Below are 18,687 nucleotides of genomic sequence, written 5' to 3'. Positions count from 1 at the left end.
CAGTGACTGAAGTTTTCATTCATTTTCCTTCGGCTTTAGTCCCTTTTTTATTAAGGGTTGGCACAGCGGAATGAACTGCCAAATTATCCAATAAAAATTTTAGTTCGGATGCCCTTCCAGCTGCAACCCAGCACTGGAAAACACCCATACACCAACATACACACATTACGGACAATTTAGTTTATTCAATTCACCTATAGCGCAGGTATTTGGATTGTGGGGGAAACCCACGTCAACACTGGGAGAACATGAAAACTCCACACACAAACGCCAACTGACCCAGCTGGGGCTCGGACCAGCGATCTTCCAGCTGTAAGGCCACAGTGCTGCCCATGACTAAAGTTATTGTTGACTTTATTTTAAGCCTGCCCATTAATAATTTAATTAATTAACATTTATCACTAAAATTACCTAAATTGAAGAAGCCAACTATAAATTAACCGTTTGTTACCCGATACTTAAAAAATATATATATTAATCAAAGGGCTTTGCCTATGCTTTTTGTGTTTACCGTTTTCGGATTTAAATTCCATGCATTTGTCTACTTAAGTCACATATCTATAAATATTTTTTACGACATTTTAAAACATTCATGTTAAGTAAAAAAAAAATGTATATCACAGTACGCACTGTGAACGCGCTGAAGTCAAGACGCGCGTGTCCGGACGCGCGCGCATGCGCAAGTGCTACCCAAGCCGCCAACCAAGGGGCCAACATGGAGAGAAAAGGTAATCCCTTCCTTGACTTTCTCTGTATAATATTTACCGCATTTGGAGCTATAACGATTATACATGAGGCAAGGCGACTAATTTACATTCTTGTTCCAACGAGCAACGTAATTTTAATCCTCAACTGGGCGTTTTTTCTGTTTTTCAGACGCATGGGCTTGTGTCTTTAGCGTTAGCATTTAGCCATTTAGTCTGCAGCTGAAGTGAGCTAAATATATTTTCCTCACGCCCCAGAGGCATGTTTTAACATCGGGTTGTATCGCCTCCACTTCAGCGACTTCGCTTGTCTTTTGTTTTACATAGACGTTAAACGTACGAGTAGGCGCGTGCACGTATCAGCTGGATGAGAGTTGAAAGCTTGTGTTTTTCCTCTTTGCTGTCGTGGAAACTTAAGGAATTTCCTTCAGCCTCGATTTTTTTTGCATCCTTTCCGTCGTTATTAAAAATCTTCGTGTATTTGAAGCTCCACGTCTGCACTCATTTACAGCGTTCAGTCCCTGTCACACTGTAAACACACAGCTGTGTATTGTTTATGTGCATTATATAAGATTACATAAGATCAGCGACGCCGGTCTGCGTAGCTCATGTGTTATTGTCAGGCTATGTTTAGCTGTCATTGAGTTTGACTGATTTTTATTTTTGCCATCATATCTGTATCTCATTTGTCACACCAGTTCTGGCACTGCAGGCGAGAAAGAAAAGGGCCAAAGCCAAGAAGTCAACCAAGAAGTGAGTTTTGTTCTGCTAGTAATGTTACACCAGACCAAAGAGATGGGTCTTCAATATGGAAACTATTTTGATTATAGGATGTAGTTGTACTGCTGTACTATTAAAACGATACACCGCTGTTTTTATACATTTACATATAGAGCTGTAGTACAGAATGAGTCATTGTGAGTTTGATCTGATTAATCAGTCTTTGTTGTTGAACCGTGTTCATCTGATAATATTGGTGAACATTTTGGTGGAATGAAATCACCTTTCTAGCATGCATGCTAGGGCTGAACAATATATCGTTTGAGCATCATTATTGCTATGTGTGTATCTGCAATAGTCACATCGAAGGATTTAGTTATTAATTAAAGATTAAACAATAAAGATGTTATTAAATATATTCATTTCTAATTATTCATACAACAATGTCCATGTTATTTTTACATTTGACTGTTCAATTTCTGTATTGAATACTCTTACACTGCCCAGAAAACCATAAAGCACTGTTTATTTACTGTTTATTTTGCTTGTAATTTAATATAATTAATGCAATTAAATGATAAAATAGAGCTATTTAAGTGAAATGATAGTGAAATGATATTCATATCGCAATATACAGTGCTCGGCATAATTGAGTACACCCCATTTTTTAAATATTTTATCCATTTTTTTGTGAATATAGGCAATGTCTTTTGGTGCATTTAAACAAAACAGATTTATTAAGCAGATATATTTATTAAAATAATATTTTAGTCACCAAACATATTTACAAATTGAAAGATAATACCATTAAATTTGAGAAAAATATTGCAAAAAAGATTACAGCCTACAAAAAACTAAATTAACTAAATCTGTATTTAATATTTTTCTATAACATAAATTTGACTGTACTAGTTTTTGGACCGTTATCGTAAGTTATTTTGTTAGATAAGCTCCAGATTTTGCTTCAGTACTGACTAATCAAATGTATATGCACAGATATATTATTATATAGCTTCCTATCAAAAATATTAACTTAAAAAATAGATTTGTGAGGGGTGTACTTTTATATGCTGAGTGAGCACTGTATATTGCAGTAAAACAAAAATATCGCAATGTCAGATTTTTCCAATATCGCACAGCCCTAATGCATGGTATCAAGTTGGGCTTTTTCACTTCAGTTTTAGTGATGTACAACATGGGTGTTATTCTTGCAATGGGTGTTTAACCATGCATAGATAGATTTGCCGTCAGCAAAACGCATCCTAACACTGACAGTGTTCCTAAATTTGATCAACATTTTATTGAAATAAAATAATTTATGTTGTGGATAAGAGAACACATGGCTCGCCCTGACGTCTTGGCTGAGTTTGACATTTTCATAAAGTTTTAAAGTATTGCCATGCAAGTCAAGTTTATTTCAATTATGGTTTTTACAATATAGACTGTCAAAGTATTCATTTTGTAGTAGTAATTAAAAAAAGGTGTTGGCTTCGTACAAATTGTTTGATCAGAATTCAATTGAACTATAATTACAAAATCTGATTCAGTTTAAAAATAAGGTTGTACGATTGAATTACTCACGACACTTTGTTCCAGTTTTGCTCTTAATTTACTAAAGTAGTTGTTTTGTGGTTGTTCTTAAAGGGTCTTTATTGAACATCCCATAATTTAAGGATTTAAAATGTCAGTAGATGAGTAGAAATGAGTAGGAAGACAGAAATCTTCTATTCAAAGTCATTGCATTAAATGTTTTATGTCATGTATGAATTATCTTCCTCTCTATCATTTTAAACATTTTAATGTCAAGGTACTGTAAAACAGATTATGTGTTTCTTTCCAATTTTTCATTAAATCTTTCTTGTCTTAAATGTAATTTTTTTTTGTAAATGTAATGAAATATTTTAATGTGTAACATACAGACATGGGTCGGTATAAGAACCTTGAAACCTTGAATATATCATGGTTTTGTGATTACTGCTCTAAAATAAGTTCTTTGTAAATGTCTGGGTAAAAAAACTAACAAAAAAAATTCTCCCATTGAATAAAATACATTTTACTTTAAGGAAACGCATAATATTTTGTACAGTAAACATGTTAGGCTAAATCATTCAAATAAATCATTGACTTCTGCTCTCTTCATTAATTTCAAAAACACAGATTTCTATACAACACTTTTAAAATAAACACAAAAAACTTCACAGATACTTTAGTAACAGTATAACCAAAAATTTTAGTCTTTCCTAAACCACGGTAAACCTTGAAACCAGTTATTGTCCCATGCCTAGAAACATATATGGTGAAATGGTTGTCAAAACATTTAAAATCAAATAAAACATTATTCGTTTATCTGATAAAATTCTTGATATTTTATTATTAGTAGGTGCAGGACGCTATAGTTCTTATTTATTAAATAATTGAGGATAGCAAAAAAAAAACTAATAGGAATTGAAGAAGCTTTAGCTGTGGGTCTGGGAAAATACTGAAGGTCAGGTTTGCATGAATCTGGTTGACAGCAGCTTAAGAGCCTACTGGCTGTCATTGAGGATAAGTGTCACCCAACAATGTTTTGATAGTTGTGTAAATATGGACAGAACCCATAACATAGTCATCTGAATTATCTTTGTTTGACAGAAAACTGAGTTTGTCTCTTATTTTCTAAACTAGTAAAACATAAACTGATAATGTGAGTTGAAAGTTGAAGGTGTCTGATTAATATTTGATTTGACTGTATATCACTTAATATAAACGTCAAAGAGTCTAATGTAAAAGGACCAGGCTATAAGAGTTTACACTGTAAGAGGAGCGTCCTATATATACTGTGCTTTAATGCGTGTCCATTGACCTAAATGAAATGCACCATGATCCTCCCTCAGGCCAGCACACCCTCCACGTGGGGCATCACAACAGCAGCCTCCCCCTACAGAGACCCAGATACAAGAGCCAGATGAGGAAATCCTCGGCTCCGATGATGAAGAGCAAGAAGATCCTAATGACTATTGCAAAGGTGTGAGACACTGAACTATCTAGATCACTTTTAATTGCAGAATTTACTGCTCGATTATTAAAAATAGCTAAAACGACTTGTGCTCAGTCTCAGAAAGCCAAGAAGGCTAGAAGCAGTTCCTTGTTTCACAGATGTTGTTGTATTTTTGTTTTTAAAGTATCTGTCAGTGATTTTTTTTTTTTCTTTCTCCTAGACGTTTAACATGCATAAATATAGAAATGTCATATTTTGTGTTTGTGTTTACAGCCCTATAGATGCATGCGTTTGATATCTGTTAATTTGGTAATATTTAATATAAAAAGTAAGTCATATTCACATAATTGTTCACATTATGCTGTTGAAGACACAATTATTAGACATTTTGTGAAAATAATTAATGTGATATTTAACAGAGCAAGATCAGTTCTTCCAGAAGTTACACCTCATGATTATTTATGCAGGAAAAACCCTGTATATAGTTTTTAGGTGTCAGTCTGGTCAAGCTCTAGTTCTTCTGTGTATTTTGCTTGAAGCAAGCTTTAATTTTATTACTCAAAATCAATTCCTTACCAAATGTGAATCAACCCAGCTCTAAAGGACAATCGATCAGCTTTTGAATGAATACCAGCTGAAAGATTTCTCCTGTTCTTTGTTTAGGAGGCTATCATCACGTGAAAATAGGGGACCTACTTAATTGTAAATACCATGTGATCCGTAAGCTGGGATGGGGGCATTTCTCCACTGTGTGGCTGGCCTGGGACATCCAGTAAGAGCTTTGTCTTTTTAGATAACGTAGGATGCATCTAATGTTCTGAAATCTCCTGAAATGTCCTTATCCCCTTTTTCTTTTTGCTCAGAGGGAAGCGGTTTGTTGCGATGAAGGTGGTAAAAAGTGCAGAGCATTACACTGAAACGGCTCTGGATGAAATAAAACTACTCAGATCTGTGAGTATCCACATGAACCATTGCAACATTAAGGCTTTAAATAATTCAGCCCTCATAATGCACATAAAATCTGAACACTAGTTTCACTTGCGATTAATGCAAGTTTTACGTAACAGCCTTAACCTTATTTTGAATGTTAAAACATGCCATATGAATTTAAAAAGTTTTGAGTGGTAATATTTCTGGTATTATTATATTATATTATATTATATTATATTATATTATATTATATTATATTATATTATATTATATTATATTATATTATATTATATTATATTGTTATGTTTTGTTATATTATATTATATTATATTATATTATATTATATTATATTTTATTATATATGTGTGTATATATGCAGGTATGTAAAATTTTCTTTCTTTTGTTTTCAGGTCAGAAATACAGACCCTGATGATCCAAACAGAGAGATGGTTGTGCAGCTACTGGATGATTTCAAGATCTCAGGGGTCAATGGCACTCGTATCCTTGAAAATGCGCAATGTTGTGTGAGTTTGTAAGAGAAAATGGGTCAAGAAGTCTTTTAAGCAGGTTACTCATGCTATTTTAGGATACCCTAAATTCTTTTACAGGGAATGCTGACTTTAAAACAGTTGTTTTCGAGATGCTGTTGTTCAGTTCGATTCTTGAACATGTAATTTTGCCAACAGCAGATTCCTTTACTTGATGTTTTAGATGTCTGCATGGTGTTTGAAGTTCTAGGGCATCACTTGCTTAAATGGATTATCAAGTCCAACTATCAAGGCTTACCTCTACCCTGTGTGAAGAGCATCATTCGACAGGTAATTCAACACACCACCGCACAACCAGATCAGTCTTCACGTAATTACCATGTGGCTAATTGGCCTCTGTCCTGGATTTAGTGGATCAGTTACAGATTAATTATTATTTACACTTGCTTTATGTTTTTGCTTTTATTAAACTTTTGCTAATGAAAACACTGCGGGGGAGGAAAAAACATGAAAACAGGGCATGATGTACATTATTTAACATTCTATAGTCAGTGTTTTTTTTTATTAAAGTGAGAATTAAATTTATGCAGAGACACTATTTTTAAACATTAATAATATTAAAAACTTTCGTTAATTTTAAAACTTGGTCATCAAAGATAAAATCAGTTTTAACAACTTTAAACAGAAACTGTAAACAGCAAACATTTTTTAACAATAATATTAATAATGCAAAATAAATGTTTATAAAGTAGCAAATCTGTATATTACAGTTATTTCTGAGAGATCATGTTACTGTAATAGTTGTTAAATTCAGCTTCACCTTAATTACAGAAATAAATAGCGATTAAAAATAAATAGATTTTAAATTGCTGTAATGTTTGAATTTTTTTAGTTGCGTTTTAATAAATGTAACTTTGGTTAGCGTAACACGTTTTTAAAAAATTGTATTTAGCCAGTATTCAAATATTTAGATGTATTTATGATGATATCATTTATTTAATGCTTTGTATTTACCCTTTTTTGTGTCTTTATACTTTTCTTTTGCTTTAGTTAGATGTTAAGCTTATGCATTTTGCTTATATTCATAATTTGTAACCTGTTTTAATGTTGTTTATTATTAAAATAGTTATAAAAACCAAAAAAACTGTATCAAATTCAAATTTGGGATGTTCTAAAAAGCCATTAATGACTAACATGATCAATAATTATGTAATTGTTATTATTTAGTGCTAGATAACTTTTAATTGTGATCAATGGGAGGAAGCATGGAAAAATGCAATGTCCTAATGGCTATTATTATTATCATTTATATTTTCCCACGTTCACTTGTTTGTTGTTGTATCTTTATTGCCTGAAAATTAAATAAATACATTATTTAAAAAAACAAAAAAGTTATAATTTTGAGCCTTAATGTTATGTTCTCTTGTATATTTAGAAAGATGCTAATATAAATATATTTGATAGGTTTTTTTCTTATCTCTCAGGTTCTTCAGGGTCTGGATTACCTGCACACCAAGTGTCAAATTATTCATACAGACATTAAGCCAGAGAACATTCTGATGAGCGTGGAGGAGCTGTATGTCAGACGACTGGCTGCAGAAGCCACTGAATGGCAGAAAGCAGGAGCTCCTCCTCCATCTGGGTCAGCAGGTATAGAAGTTCTGCTTTCTCACATATGACAATGTCTCAACTTCTTCTTACTGTATTTTTGGTTGATCACATTCATGTTAACACAACTTGTTGGTTAAGTTTTCTTACCCTCAAGCATACTGCTCATAAAAAGACAATTGATTTGTTTTTGTTAGCTGTCACTGTGTCTTAGTTTTTTGTGTTGATTTTTTTTCTTCCAGTGAGCACTGCGCCTGCACCAAAACAGGTATGCTTTTCTTCTTTAACAGATACTTTCACTCTATGTATTTCAGAAAATGAAATTTTATTCTGAAAAGAAAACTTATTTTGAGACTCTTGCTGATTCTTTAGTTCCCTGAAGATGATTTGCAAAAGCAGATCTTTGTAAAAATACTGTCTTAGGCTGTTGTTCTCAATTTCAGAAATGTTCTGGGTTATTTACAACTTTTGGGTAATTTAAAATTACTGTCATGATTTCTGTCATGGAGGCATGACTTTTGAGACATTTGCGATGCTCTAAAAGGGTTTTTTCACATAAATGCTGTACGGTAAAATGTTCTGTTCATCTAACATCCTAAAAATTGCATCCGTTTCCACAAAAACTCTTAACTACTAAACAGTTTTCTAAATAATAATAATAATAATAATAATAATAATTCATTTTCTTTTCAGGTTAGTCCCTTTATTAATCAGGGGTCGCCACAGCAGAATGAAATATATATTATAATATGGCATTTTTAAAACTGTGTTTATGGCCAGATTAGTTTAAACTTGTTAAAGATATATTTAAAAAATGCTTCAATCCTAAACTTTTAAACTATAATGTAATTTTAGATTAAAATAAAACAGGACTCCTTTTGGACTGTTTTACTTTTAAGCAAAAAAAAACCTTAAAAAGTTAAATATCTTGCTTTTCCCCAGGCACCCAAAATGTCAAAAAACAAGAAAAAGAAGCTAAAGAAGAAGCAGAAGCGTCAAGCGGAGCTCCTGGAGAAGTGCATCATGGACTTGGAAGAGATGGAGATTGGGCCTGAGGGCAGAGAGGAAGACGAGGACGGCCCAGAATCCCCCAAATCTCCCTCCTGCGCCCCACTTAGACAGGCGTCACTTCAGGAAATTGCTGCTGAGGACACCATAAGTTAGTTTCTATATATACCTAGTATTTATTATGGTTATATAGAATGTAATTTGTTATTGAAGTTCGTGCCAATTATACAGTATGAATAGTGCCATCATAACTTCGCTTTCTTTGCATCCCTTGTAATAGTGGACACCAGAGAGAGACTAACATCAGATGCTTCAGTTGAGCTCAACTGTAATGGCTGCCTGCACTCTAGTCAAACACAGCCTGAGGAGGACGAGCAAGGAGACCAGCAATATGGCCAGTTACTACAAGAGGACCACCATAATGCAAACGCAGGCACAGAGGACACGGCTCAAAGCATGTATGAGTACTGTAATGGGGCAGAATCCCCTGAACTGGACCAGGCCTGTTATAGTAACGGCACCTCTGGCCCAGAGCAGCTGGAGGATGGAGAATTGGCAACCGAAGAGCAACATCAGCAAAAGACTAGAGCCAGAGCCAGGGAACAGAACAAAGATAAGATAAAGGATGGTCAGTTTGAATTATATTCATAATAATTTCCAGAAAACATATAACTGTTTGTACTCCTGTAGATGTCCTTCCTTGCTTACTGCCAACTGTTTGTTTTAAATGGGTTGTTCTTTATTTACTCGCCCTCATTGCTTTATATGCATGTAAACACGGAGTGAGAAGTCTTGATGAGTCAGACTGCAGTAATAGTTTATAGTGAGGATGCATGGCTGTTTTTGATTGGCTCCTTTTCTGCTTGTAGACAAGTTGTCAGCTGGAAGCCTATTGGTCAACCCACTGGATCCGCTCAATGCTGACAAGATCAAGGTTAAGATTGCAGACCTTGGAAATGCCTGCTGGGTGGTAAGAGTCAGATGAAATCCAAATTGTTGTAATTTCTTGAAAAACTGCAGCTATACACAATGTTTTATCATACATATTATCATAGAAGTAAATTATGGAAACTACGCTATCATTTGGGGTCATTTTAAAATATTTGATTGTTTTAAATTGATCAAAAATGCCTCAAACTAGATTTGAGTTATTATTATTATTATTATTGTTGTTGTTGTTGTTGTTGTTATTATTATTATTATTATTATTATTATTATTATTATTATTAATATTATTATTATACTGGGAAATCAATTAGTTTTCTAAGATGTCATTGTGTTTTAAAAATCACAGAGGACTTTCTTATCAGAGATGTAGCTAACCCCTACATCTTGTTTTTCTGTGTATGTGGAAATTAGCATGGAGATATATTTTGCTCAGTCCACTTTTTTTCAGAGGATTCACAGAATGCATTGACCGTTGCAAAATCATAGATTGCTTATGTATAGCAAGCAAACCATATAAGCAGCTGCTAATGAGGCGTCTATGTATATACATCTATAATTGATCAGTTGTGAACATTTAATTTAATTTTGTTTTTTCATTTCAACACAATCTGCTTGTTAAGTCATGACGTATGGAATACTGTTTCTGGGTCCAAGCCACTACTCATTTGAATTGAACAAAAATTTGTTTATGAGCACTTTGTCATATCACACATTAAAGTAAATTTTACATAAAATTATGCTGTACACAACGGTGTCTGGACTTGCTGCATCACAGACACAAATATTTTAACAATTTATAAAAAATTAATCACTTTCTGGCAATCGGATATTAAGCATGGATATATATATTGCAATCGTGATTTTCAAAAATATTACATCACTTTGTAAACGTTTATTATTACCATTTATTGAGTCTCCCCATACAGTTTGATACAGCTGGAAGCTTGGACCCGGAAGCCGCTTCACGTGATGTCACACTTAACAAGCGGAGGTTGTTTTGCTGAGAACTGCTTATAGGTAATTTTCTGTCCTACAGCACAAGCACTTTACTGAAGACATTCAGACCCGACAGTACCGCTCTCTGGAGGTGCTGCTGGGATCAGGATACAACACACCCGCTGATATATGGAGCACGGCCTGCATGGTGAGGAACTAACCACCAGCTCTCTTTCATCAGTTTGTTTTCTGTTAATCAGCTGTATTTTCACATAAATCCCCACATATGAACAGTTCAAGCATTAATGTTGGGTTGCTCTTCCGTTTCAGGCGTTTGAATTGGCCACTGGTGATTATTTGTTTGAACCCCACTCTGGTGAAGATTACTCCAGAGATGAAGGTAATGCACCATTTTTACGTTCAAAATCTTTTCATTCACATAAAATCAAAATGTAGGAATGTTTCTTGTGTCAGTTTTATTGTACTGTAATTAAAACTTAATGTTGCACGGACACATTAATTAAGAATTAATTTGTCCATGCCTGAAGTAAAAGACCTGCTTAAAGATTTCCATTTTAATGAGACTGACAATTTACTGAAAAGTAATTAAAGGGATTGTTCACCCAAAAATTGAAAATGTACTCCCCCTCTAGTGGTATTAATCTTTGAGTTTTTTATACTGTTGAACATGAAAGAAGATATTTAGAAGAATGCTGAAACCTGTAGCTGTTAACTTCCATATTAGGAAAAGCTATTTCTATGGAAGTCAATCTCTACAGGTTACCAGCTTTCTTCATTTGTGTTCAACAGAAGAAAAAACTCACACAGGTTTGAAACAAGTTGAAGGGTGAGTAAATGATGACAGAACTTTCAGTTTAGGGTGAACTATGCCTTAAAAGTAATTAAAATGCCTGATGTGCCTCAATATATGATTATAATAATGCTTTGAGGGTTGTAATCCTGTGTTTATTTCCCTGCTAACAATCAGAGCCTGCTGTTAAATGCATGGAAATTTGGTCTCTTTCAACTTCCTCTTCACATTCACTTCCTCCATCTTTCACCCTCTACTTCTGTCTGCTTTTGACCCGTATTTCTTTGTTCCTCTTAATCTCATCTTCCTTGTTCTTAAACTAAGACATAATTATGCATGTTTTGCATGCCTTAAAGAATGTTGGAAGAATTTGCGCACTCACAACTTAATTTATTACCTATCAGTCAAGCTCAGTTAGCTGTTTCTAAGAAATTCTGTCATCTCAGATCTAATAGTGTTTGCACTGGAGGGTGAACATTGTTAAACACTCCAGTTATGTTAGTCGTGTTCAGAATTTGCATGTATTAAGCCACGTATGATTGCTTGAAGTATATGAGATCTAATGAGCTTAATATGATCAAGTGATATCGTAAGTTGATCTTTAGTTTGCAGAAGTGCAGCGTTTCATGAGAAGTGTAACAGGTGCAGAGGTTTTAGTTGTAAATTGTGTATTGTGGCCTTTTTTTTGTATCTGCAAAGTGTTTAGCAGAATCAGGTCAGACTAGAAATCAAACAGACATTCAGGAAAATCAGTCCTGCCGCATAATTCTTCTGCTGAAATGCTGTTGTTTTTCTTGTGGTTGACCATATTGCACTGTAATCAGCTGATGTCATCTTCCTGAATATAAAGCAAGCAGAGTTAGATCACACTTCAGCTCTTTTTCAAAGAGGAACATAGATATAGTATTTTTAGTTCTCTATTTTAGCAGTAGAGAACATTGCCTATTTCTACCTTTCTTGGGTTTTCATGCTTCAAGTTAAAATGTTTGTGCTGCATTTTGTTTAATGAAGCTCTTGTTTTAAATCTTATTAATTAAGCACCCCTGTTGGATTTATTAGTGCACTTTGGTACTTCCCTAAATGTCGTTTGAGTAGTTTTCATGAGGGCTGTGCAATTAGTTATCTTTTTTCTCCCCATAAGAAAATAATCCCACAATTTTGATGTGTTTTTGTGCTGGTATCTTAGCTGGTTTAGGTATTGCTGCTAATATGGAGTTGCATAATAAATATCCAAATTTGTCATATAGAAATTAATGAATAAATATGATGTTTTGAAATAAAATGGTGAATAATAGTTGGCGGCAGGTCTGTGTTTAAATCATTCATTGTTTGTGCAAAATGGATATGTTGCACTGATATTCAGGAAAATCCTGCTGTTGCTTGTGTGATTTTACTTGCCTATATAATATCTTTAACCCATGTAACCCATTATATAACCCATATAGGGTTATTTTTTTCTTTCATAACTTGAACCTTAACTGCATAATAGGCTTCATCACATATGACATTAAGTTTACAGGATATGAATGTACATAGTTAGATGTAGTTATTCCAGTTCAACTGATGACTATATTTTGTCTAATAATTGGTGTATTTTTCCCTTATCTTTACAGTTATTTTAACTTTTTGCAAGCTTTGGTTGATGACGTAGTGCTAACAGTTCATTTGTAAATACACTAATGCAGTAATGCTTTAATATACCTAAGCTGTGTTTGAAAATCTTTGTACAACTAATCATTATAGTTGTTTAACTGTTTTATTCATTGTACAAACATACTATTGTAGGTTTCAATTATATATTTATTGCTTCAAAATCCAGGTCATATAGGTCATTTTATTCTCTATCTGTCTGAACTTTTAATAATGTTAATTAGGCATGGGCCGGTATAAAATTCTGATGGAATTATAACCTTTGATTAAAGATATCACGGTTTGACAGTATTGTGATTCACTGATTTAAAATATATTCTTTTTAAATGTCTGGGTAAAAAAAACAATTTTGGAGGTTTCTAAAACCTTTAACTTTCCAAACCGTGGTATACCTTTAAAACGATTATCATCCTATGCCTATTGTGCCATTGTACCAACCACAATTTGAATATTTATGCGTCTGAGTGTTCCTGAGGTCATGGAATGTGACTCCAATAAATCATCAGAATCAGGTGTTCAGAAGAGCCTTTTTTGAAATCATTTTTATTTTATTGTATTGCAGATTGCCATTTAAATAATCGCTTCAGCTTGTCATGACTGTCATCCTTGACTTTTGTCCTTTTAGAATACTGTCCCATGGTTTTCCTGCTTGTCTTTATTCCATGATCATATGCTTTCTTTTTCTTTGTCTCTGACTTCCCTCTGTCTCTCAGACCACCTTGCTCTTATTATTGAGCTTTTGGGGCACATTCCCCGTCATTACGCTCTGAGCGGGAAATTTTCACAGGAATATTTCTGCCGGAAAGGTACGCCTGTCAGTCAGGTTGAGACCTGTCCTGAGAGAGAAAAAGAGGTTTGAAGGAAAGACTGGAGATTCAGCAGCTTGTGTAACACCATATTGACTATATCCCAGCAAATCTCCAGTTGTTCATGAGAAGCACAATAGACCAACTGTTCAAAGCTTCAAAGTGTAGCATGACTTTGCTTGAAGCGCTACCAGAAACAGATTTCTGTTTCACACAAGTCTGATTCTTCTACCAATCTTTAATCTGAATCTGGGATCTGAAAGAGTGCTGTCGGGACATGGCTGCATCTCCTGGACTTCCCTCTCGCCTCTGTTCTCTCAGGATGGGTGAATGAATGAGTGTATTAACAGTGTCTGATGAAGTTGTGTGTTGTTTGCTCCTCCGCCTCACTCCCCCCCACTGCTCGACACTGTCTGTGTGTGATGTAGACCACATTGCTTTGATCATTGAACTGCTCGGGGTCGTCCCACGCAAACTCGTACTGACCGGGAAATACTCCAAGGAGTTTTTCAGCAAGAAAGGTAACAACGCCATCATGGCTAATTAAGATAATTTGGGGAATTACACTAGATTTAGCATGTGAAATGAGGATGTACAATGTTGTTCAATATGGAGGACCAGGAGTGCCAGTTAGAAATAAAACAAAGTGGGTTCCAGGAAGCCAATTACTGGCATAAATTGTGGGAGTGTCCAGTGATTATAACACTTCTGGGTGGACGTACACAAAGTAATGGAAAGAATATTTAATATTACACCTTTTCAATTTACTGCTTTATTCTTAATATAAAATTTTTTATATTTATATAAGACAAGAAGGCCTGAGAAATATCTATTTGACATTGATAATTGAAGCCAAAAAAGCAATCACAAGGCTTTGGTTACATCCTGAAACCCCTACAATCAAAGAGTGGTTGGAAATTGTATTCAACATTTATGTTATGGAAAACAATTACCTTTTCCCTTCACCTTCAAATGAATGTATTCAGAAATATCTGGACCAAATGGACTGAATATGTAAGGTTACTCTATCCAGATTTTGTAGAAGCATAAAATAATTGCTACTTTGTTTTAATCTGCAAGATACGCAATTTCTAATTTAATAACCAGCAAGCTTTCTCTCACAGTCTCCTCTAAAGACTAAGAGCAAAGATTTAATACATTATTTAATACAGAGTTTCACTATTAGGTATATATTTGACCCTTCTGAATTGTTTACATTTTGTTATTAATATTGTTTACATTATTAATTCATCGTTATTGTTATTTATTTTGTTTATTTAATTTTTAACATTGTGTTTTTTTCTATATTGTATAAAAAAGTGAAATAATTGGCAGTAAAAAATATGTATCCTCTTTTAAGCTGAAATATCGTATTGGTTATGCTGCTACACTAAATACAAATATATGAAAAATGAATACAAAATAATATAAAATAAAAAACAAAAAAAATAAAACAGTGAATTTATAACCGTTTATATTTAAAAATATATTTTATTATTGTTTATTTAAATCTTTTAAAACACAGATTAATTAAACAGTAAAAAACTATAATAATAAATCGCTTTAAATAGCTATACTCATGGCAGGTATTATTTGGTAGTTTGGTATTTTATTTCACTAATTTGGCAACCGTCAAACATCATCAGGGACACAGTTTGAATTTTCGCGTGGTAAAAACATTAATGTTCCATTTGGGGCGACACTGCATTCATATACTATACTGTTGAGTGTGTAAATGCATGTGTATAGTGTGCCATTTGGGACACGGCTAATGTCTGGTGATGAAATATTTAACAACAAATGAAAGCAACAAAATAACAGTATGTTTTGGCTTGATTTATGCATAATTACAAAATGAGAACTCTTCAAATTTCATAGAAAGCACCGCTGCCTTCCCTCTATTCAAAAATGTATAAAAACCAATTGATTTCACAGGCCAGACTCACCTCAGATTGATAGTTCACCTTGCCACTGTGTCAGCTAAACCTTTTGTACCCCAAATCTTCTATATCATTATTCTTTTTTTATAATTTCAGATTAATTGAATGAATTTTTTTTAGAAGATTGAAGGGGCACTTATTTTATGATAATTATATATTCACCATATTTAAAAAGGTTGAGTTGACAGCGGCAAGGTGAACTATCAATCTGAGGTGAGTCTGGCCAGTTCCACATTTTATTTTTAACTGGCACTCCTGGTCTTCCATAATTCAGTAGCTTGAAGTTGATAAAGATTTGTAAAAAATAAAATAAAAATGATGCTTACCAAGGCTGCATTTATTTGATCAAAGACACTGAAAACTATAATAAAAGTCACATGGTCAATTAAACAATTGCTTAATAAAAGTATTAATTGTTTTTATAAAATAATCTTATTGACCCCAATATTTTGAATAAGATTGTATTTATTTATTTTAAAAAAGCTCTTTTAAATATAGATGTAGTTTTATATTTTAGAGCATTTTGCATTATTTGTATTTAATGTATTTGCATCAGTGCACATAATTCTTTATAATAAAAAATTTAAACTATATTAGAGCTTCATAGTATAGCGTTTTAGCATCAACTTTGCAATGTGTGAATATGCAATAGTCACATCTCAGAACGTGTAATGTGGAGTCAGCATTATAGCTGAGCAGGTACAGCAGTTCATAACACTGGAGTCAAGAATTCTGGAGCAGTTAAGATTTCAGTTTAAGCATAATAAAGTAAAAGTTTATCAGTTGCTTGTGTTTTTAAGGCCTGTGTAAACCATTTTAAGTGAGTTTAAAGCTTTTTGCACAAGGAATTATTTGTAGCTTTTAACAAAGATTAATCATGCTTAATTATTTACACAATGAAGAATATACAGCTTTATTGAACATTTGATTTTATTTCTGTACCTGTATACCCTTAGACTCCTTCATTTGTATATTTTCTCTACTTTATATCTGCTTGTAATTTATTATATTATATGCGCTCCCCTACAAAATCATCCCAATCAATCTAAAACTATTAAGTTGTGTTGTGAAAAATCGAAGAAAATGTAAATATCGCATGTACATTTTTTTTTCAATATCGTGTAGCCCTAATCTATAATATCTACAGAAATGCTAACATTTTCTTTCTAGTTTAATGTGGAATTGCTCCAAAATATCTCAAATTATACATTTAAAATGAGTGTGATGTTTGTTTGTGGCTTGACATTCATTCCAAATACAAGATTTAACCAAACAATAAAGGTTTCATTAGTTAACCTAAGTAAATGCATTAACTAACAGTATCTAACAATAAGCAATATGTTTATTACAGGATTTAGTGATCTTTTTATCTTTGATGTTGGTTATTTTAAAAAGTAAAATTGTTTATGTTGTTTCAGGCTTATTAAATATTGTTAAATGCTAAAATGTTGATTCATAAATGTATTAGTAAATGTTAAGATTGATTAATAAATGCTTTCAAAAGTTCATGTTAACTAATGTAGTTGTTTAAGGATGTCAAATGAGAGCATAATATAATGTGTAGCCAAAAAATTGGGATGCTCTGGTCATTTTTAATTTGTCATAGAATGTATTATCAGCTAATACTGATCCAATATGATTCAGAGCATCTCTTAAATAAGAAAGAAAAAATTATATATATATATATATATATATATATATATATATATATATATATATATATATATATATATATATATATATATATATATATATATATATATATATATATATTGGCATGAACTTAATGGAACAAGTAGCCTGGTCTCTAATAGTGTGATCTCTATAGGTGACCTGAAGCACATCACCAAACTGAAGCCGTGGGGATTGCTGGACGTCCTTATGGATAAGTACGAGTGGCCTCAGGAGGAAGCCCAAACCTTCAGTGATTTCCTGCTTCCTATGCTGGAGCTCCTGCCTGAGAAAAGAGCCACGGCTGCTGACTGTCTGCGACACCCATGGCTCGCCCTCTAGTGGCTCCTCCATGCCACTGCACACTTCAGGCCACCTAAAGAGACTGCAACAGATCACTTTCAGTTTATAGAGCATATCGGCATACTTCTTTTTCTTCCGTTCATCCGAGTCATTCGTTTTGCTTGGGAGGAATAGCAAACCTGTCTTTTTGTTCTCAGCTGTTGTTATTGTTATTATTATTATTATTTTTCCAGAGTTGAGAGGTTTATTGTGAGGGTCAAATCTGCCGTGATCCTTCCGCCATTCCTCATATTTTGGTAAAGGATGACTTGTAGACCTAGAAAGTCCTGTTTGTTTTGATTTCCAGAAGTTGTGAAATGTTTTTGCAGTTCTGAACGGAGACTGCAGCGTGATGCACATGAGATTTTTGTTACTTGTAGTTTTCAGAGATGGAAAGCGATGAGGGTTTTTGGAAAGGGAATCGTTGGTTTACCTTTATAACTGTAGAGTATAAATTAAGATTTTTTCTGTTCGCCGCACCTCTGTGTTTCTCTCAACTATACAAGTGTCTTGTGTGTGTGTGTGTGAGCGTGTGCGTGCGTGTGGTTATTAGTCGAGTAGGTTTTGAACTTGTCAGTCTCAGAATAGATTTTTAAAGTCTTCTCACTCATGGTCAGTACATGAAGCTTCCATATAAAGTGAGTAAATGTTAAGGGTCACCAAAAATGATATTTGGGGGATAAAAAAAAACAAAAACATTTGTTGTCGGAGTGTGTGTGTGTGTGTGTGTTGTATGTATGTGTTTGTGCGCGCGCATGTGCATGCGTATGCGTGTGTGTCTGTATATATGTGTACCAAAGAGTTTGCCTTGATCTGTATATTACAGCCATGTACAGTTTTTAAAAGAAATCCTACTATTGCATCTAAACTAAGAATAGAAGTGTTTTAATAAAGCATTTGGAAGATGGGTGCACATGTTTGTCTGTCTTTCTGTTGCTCTATTGGATTTATATCTGGTCACTGTGGAGGCCATTTGAGTAGAGTGAACTCATTGTCAAGTATCCAGTATGAGATGATTTGCTCTTTATGACATGGCGCATTATTCTGCTGGAAGTAGCCATCAGAAGATGGGTAGACTGTGGTCATTAAGAGATGTACATGGTCAGCAACAATACTCGAGTAGGCTGTGGCATTAAAACAATGCTAAA

At 33.7% G+C, this 18,687-nt stretch overlaps 1 protein-coding gene across 2 annotated transcripts; it reads left to right on the top strand.

Annotated features, from left to right (window-relative positions):
* The first annotated feature begins 688 nt into the window (after positions 1–688).
* Positions 689–18,454, top strand: srpk1a (SRSF protein kinase 1a). Of its 2 annotated transcripts, none has more exons than XM_056463634.1 (16): positions 689–728; positions 1,403–1,457; positions 4,298–4,428; positions 5,065–5,173; positions 5,265–5,352; positions 5,742–5,829; positions 6,043–6,149; positions 7,304–7,469; positions 7,670–7,695; positions 8,370–8,586; positions 8,716–9,063; positions 9,305–9,405; positions 10,420–10,527; positions 10,650–10,719; positions 14,015–14,107; positions 17,355–18,454. In XM_056463634.1, exons 1-16 carry the CDS (start codon positions 716–718, stop codon positions 17,537–17,539), a joined length of 1,905 nt encoding a protein of 634 aa, XP_056319609.1. In that variant the 5' UTR covers positions 689–715; the 3' UTR covers positions 17,540–18,454. The 2 variants fall into 2 exon arrangements, with proteins under 2 accessions (XP_056319609.1, XP_056319610.1); XM_056463635.1 differs by lacking the exon at positions 14,015–14,107 and adding an exon at positions 13,494–13,586.
* Positions 18,455–18,687: the final 233 nt, after the last annotated feature.

The sequence above is a fragment of the Danio aesculapii genome, chromosome 8, assembly GCF_903798145.1.
Source record: "Danio aesculapii chromosome 8, fDanAes4.1, whole genome shotgun sequence".
Classification (NCBI taxonomy): domain Eukaryota; kingdom Metazoa; phylum Chordata; class Actinopteri; order Cypriniformes; family Danionidae; genus Danio; species Danio aesculapii.
This window is presented reverse-complemented; position numbering and strand designations above follow the sequence as displayed.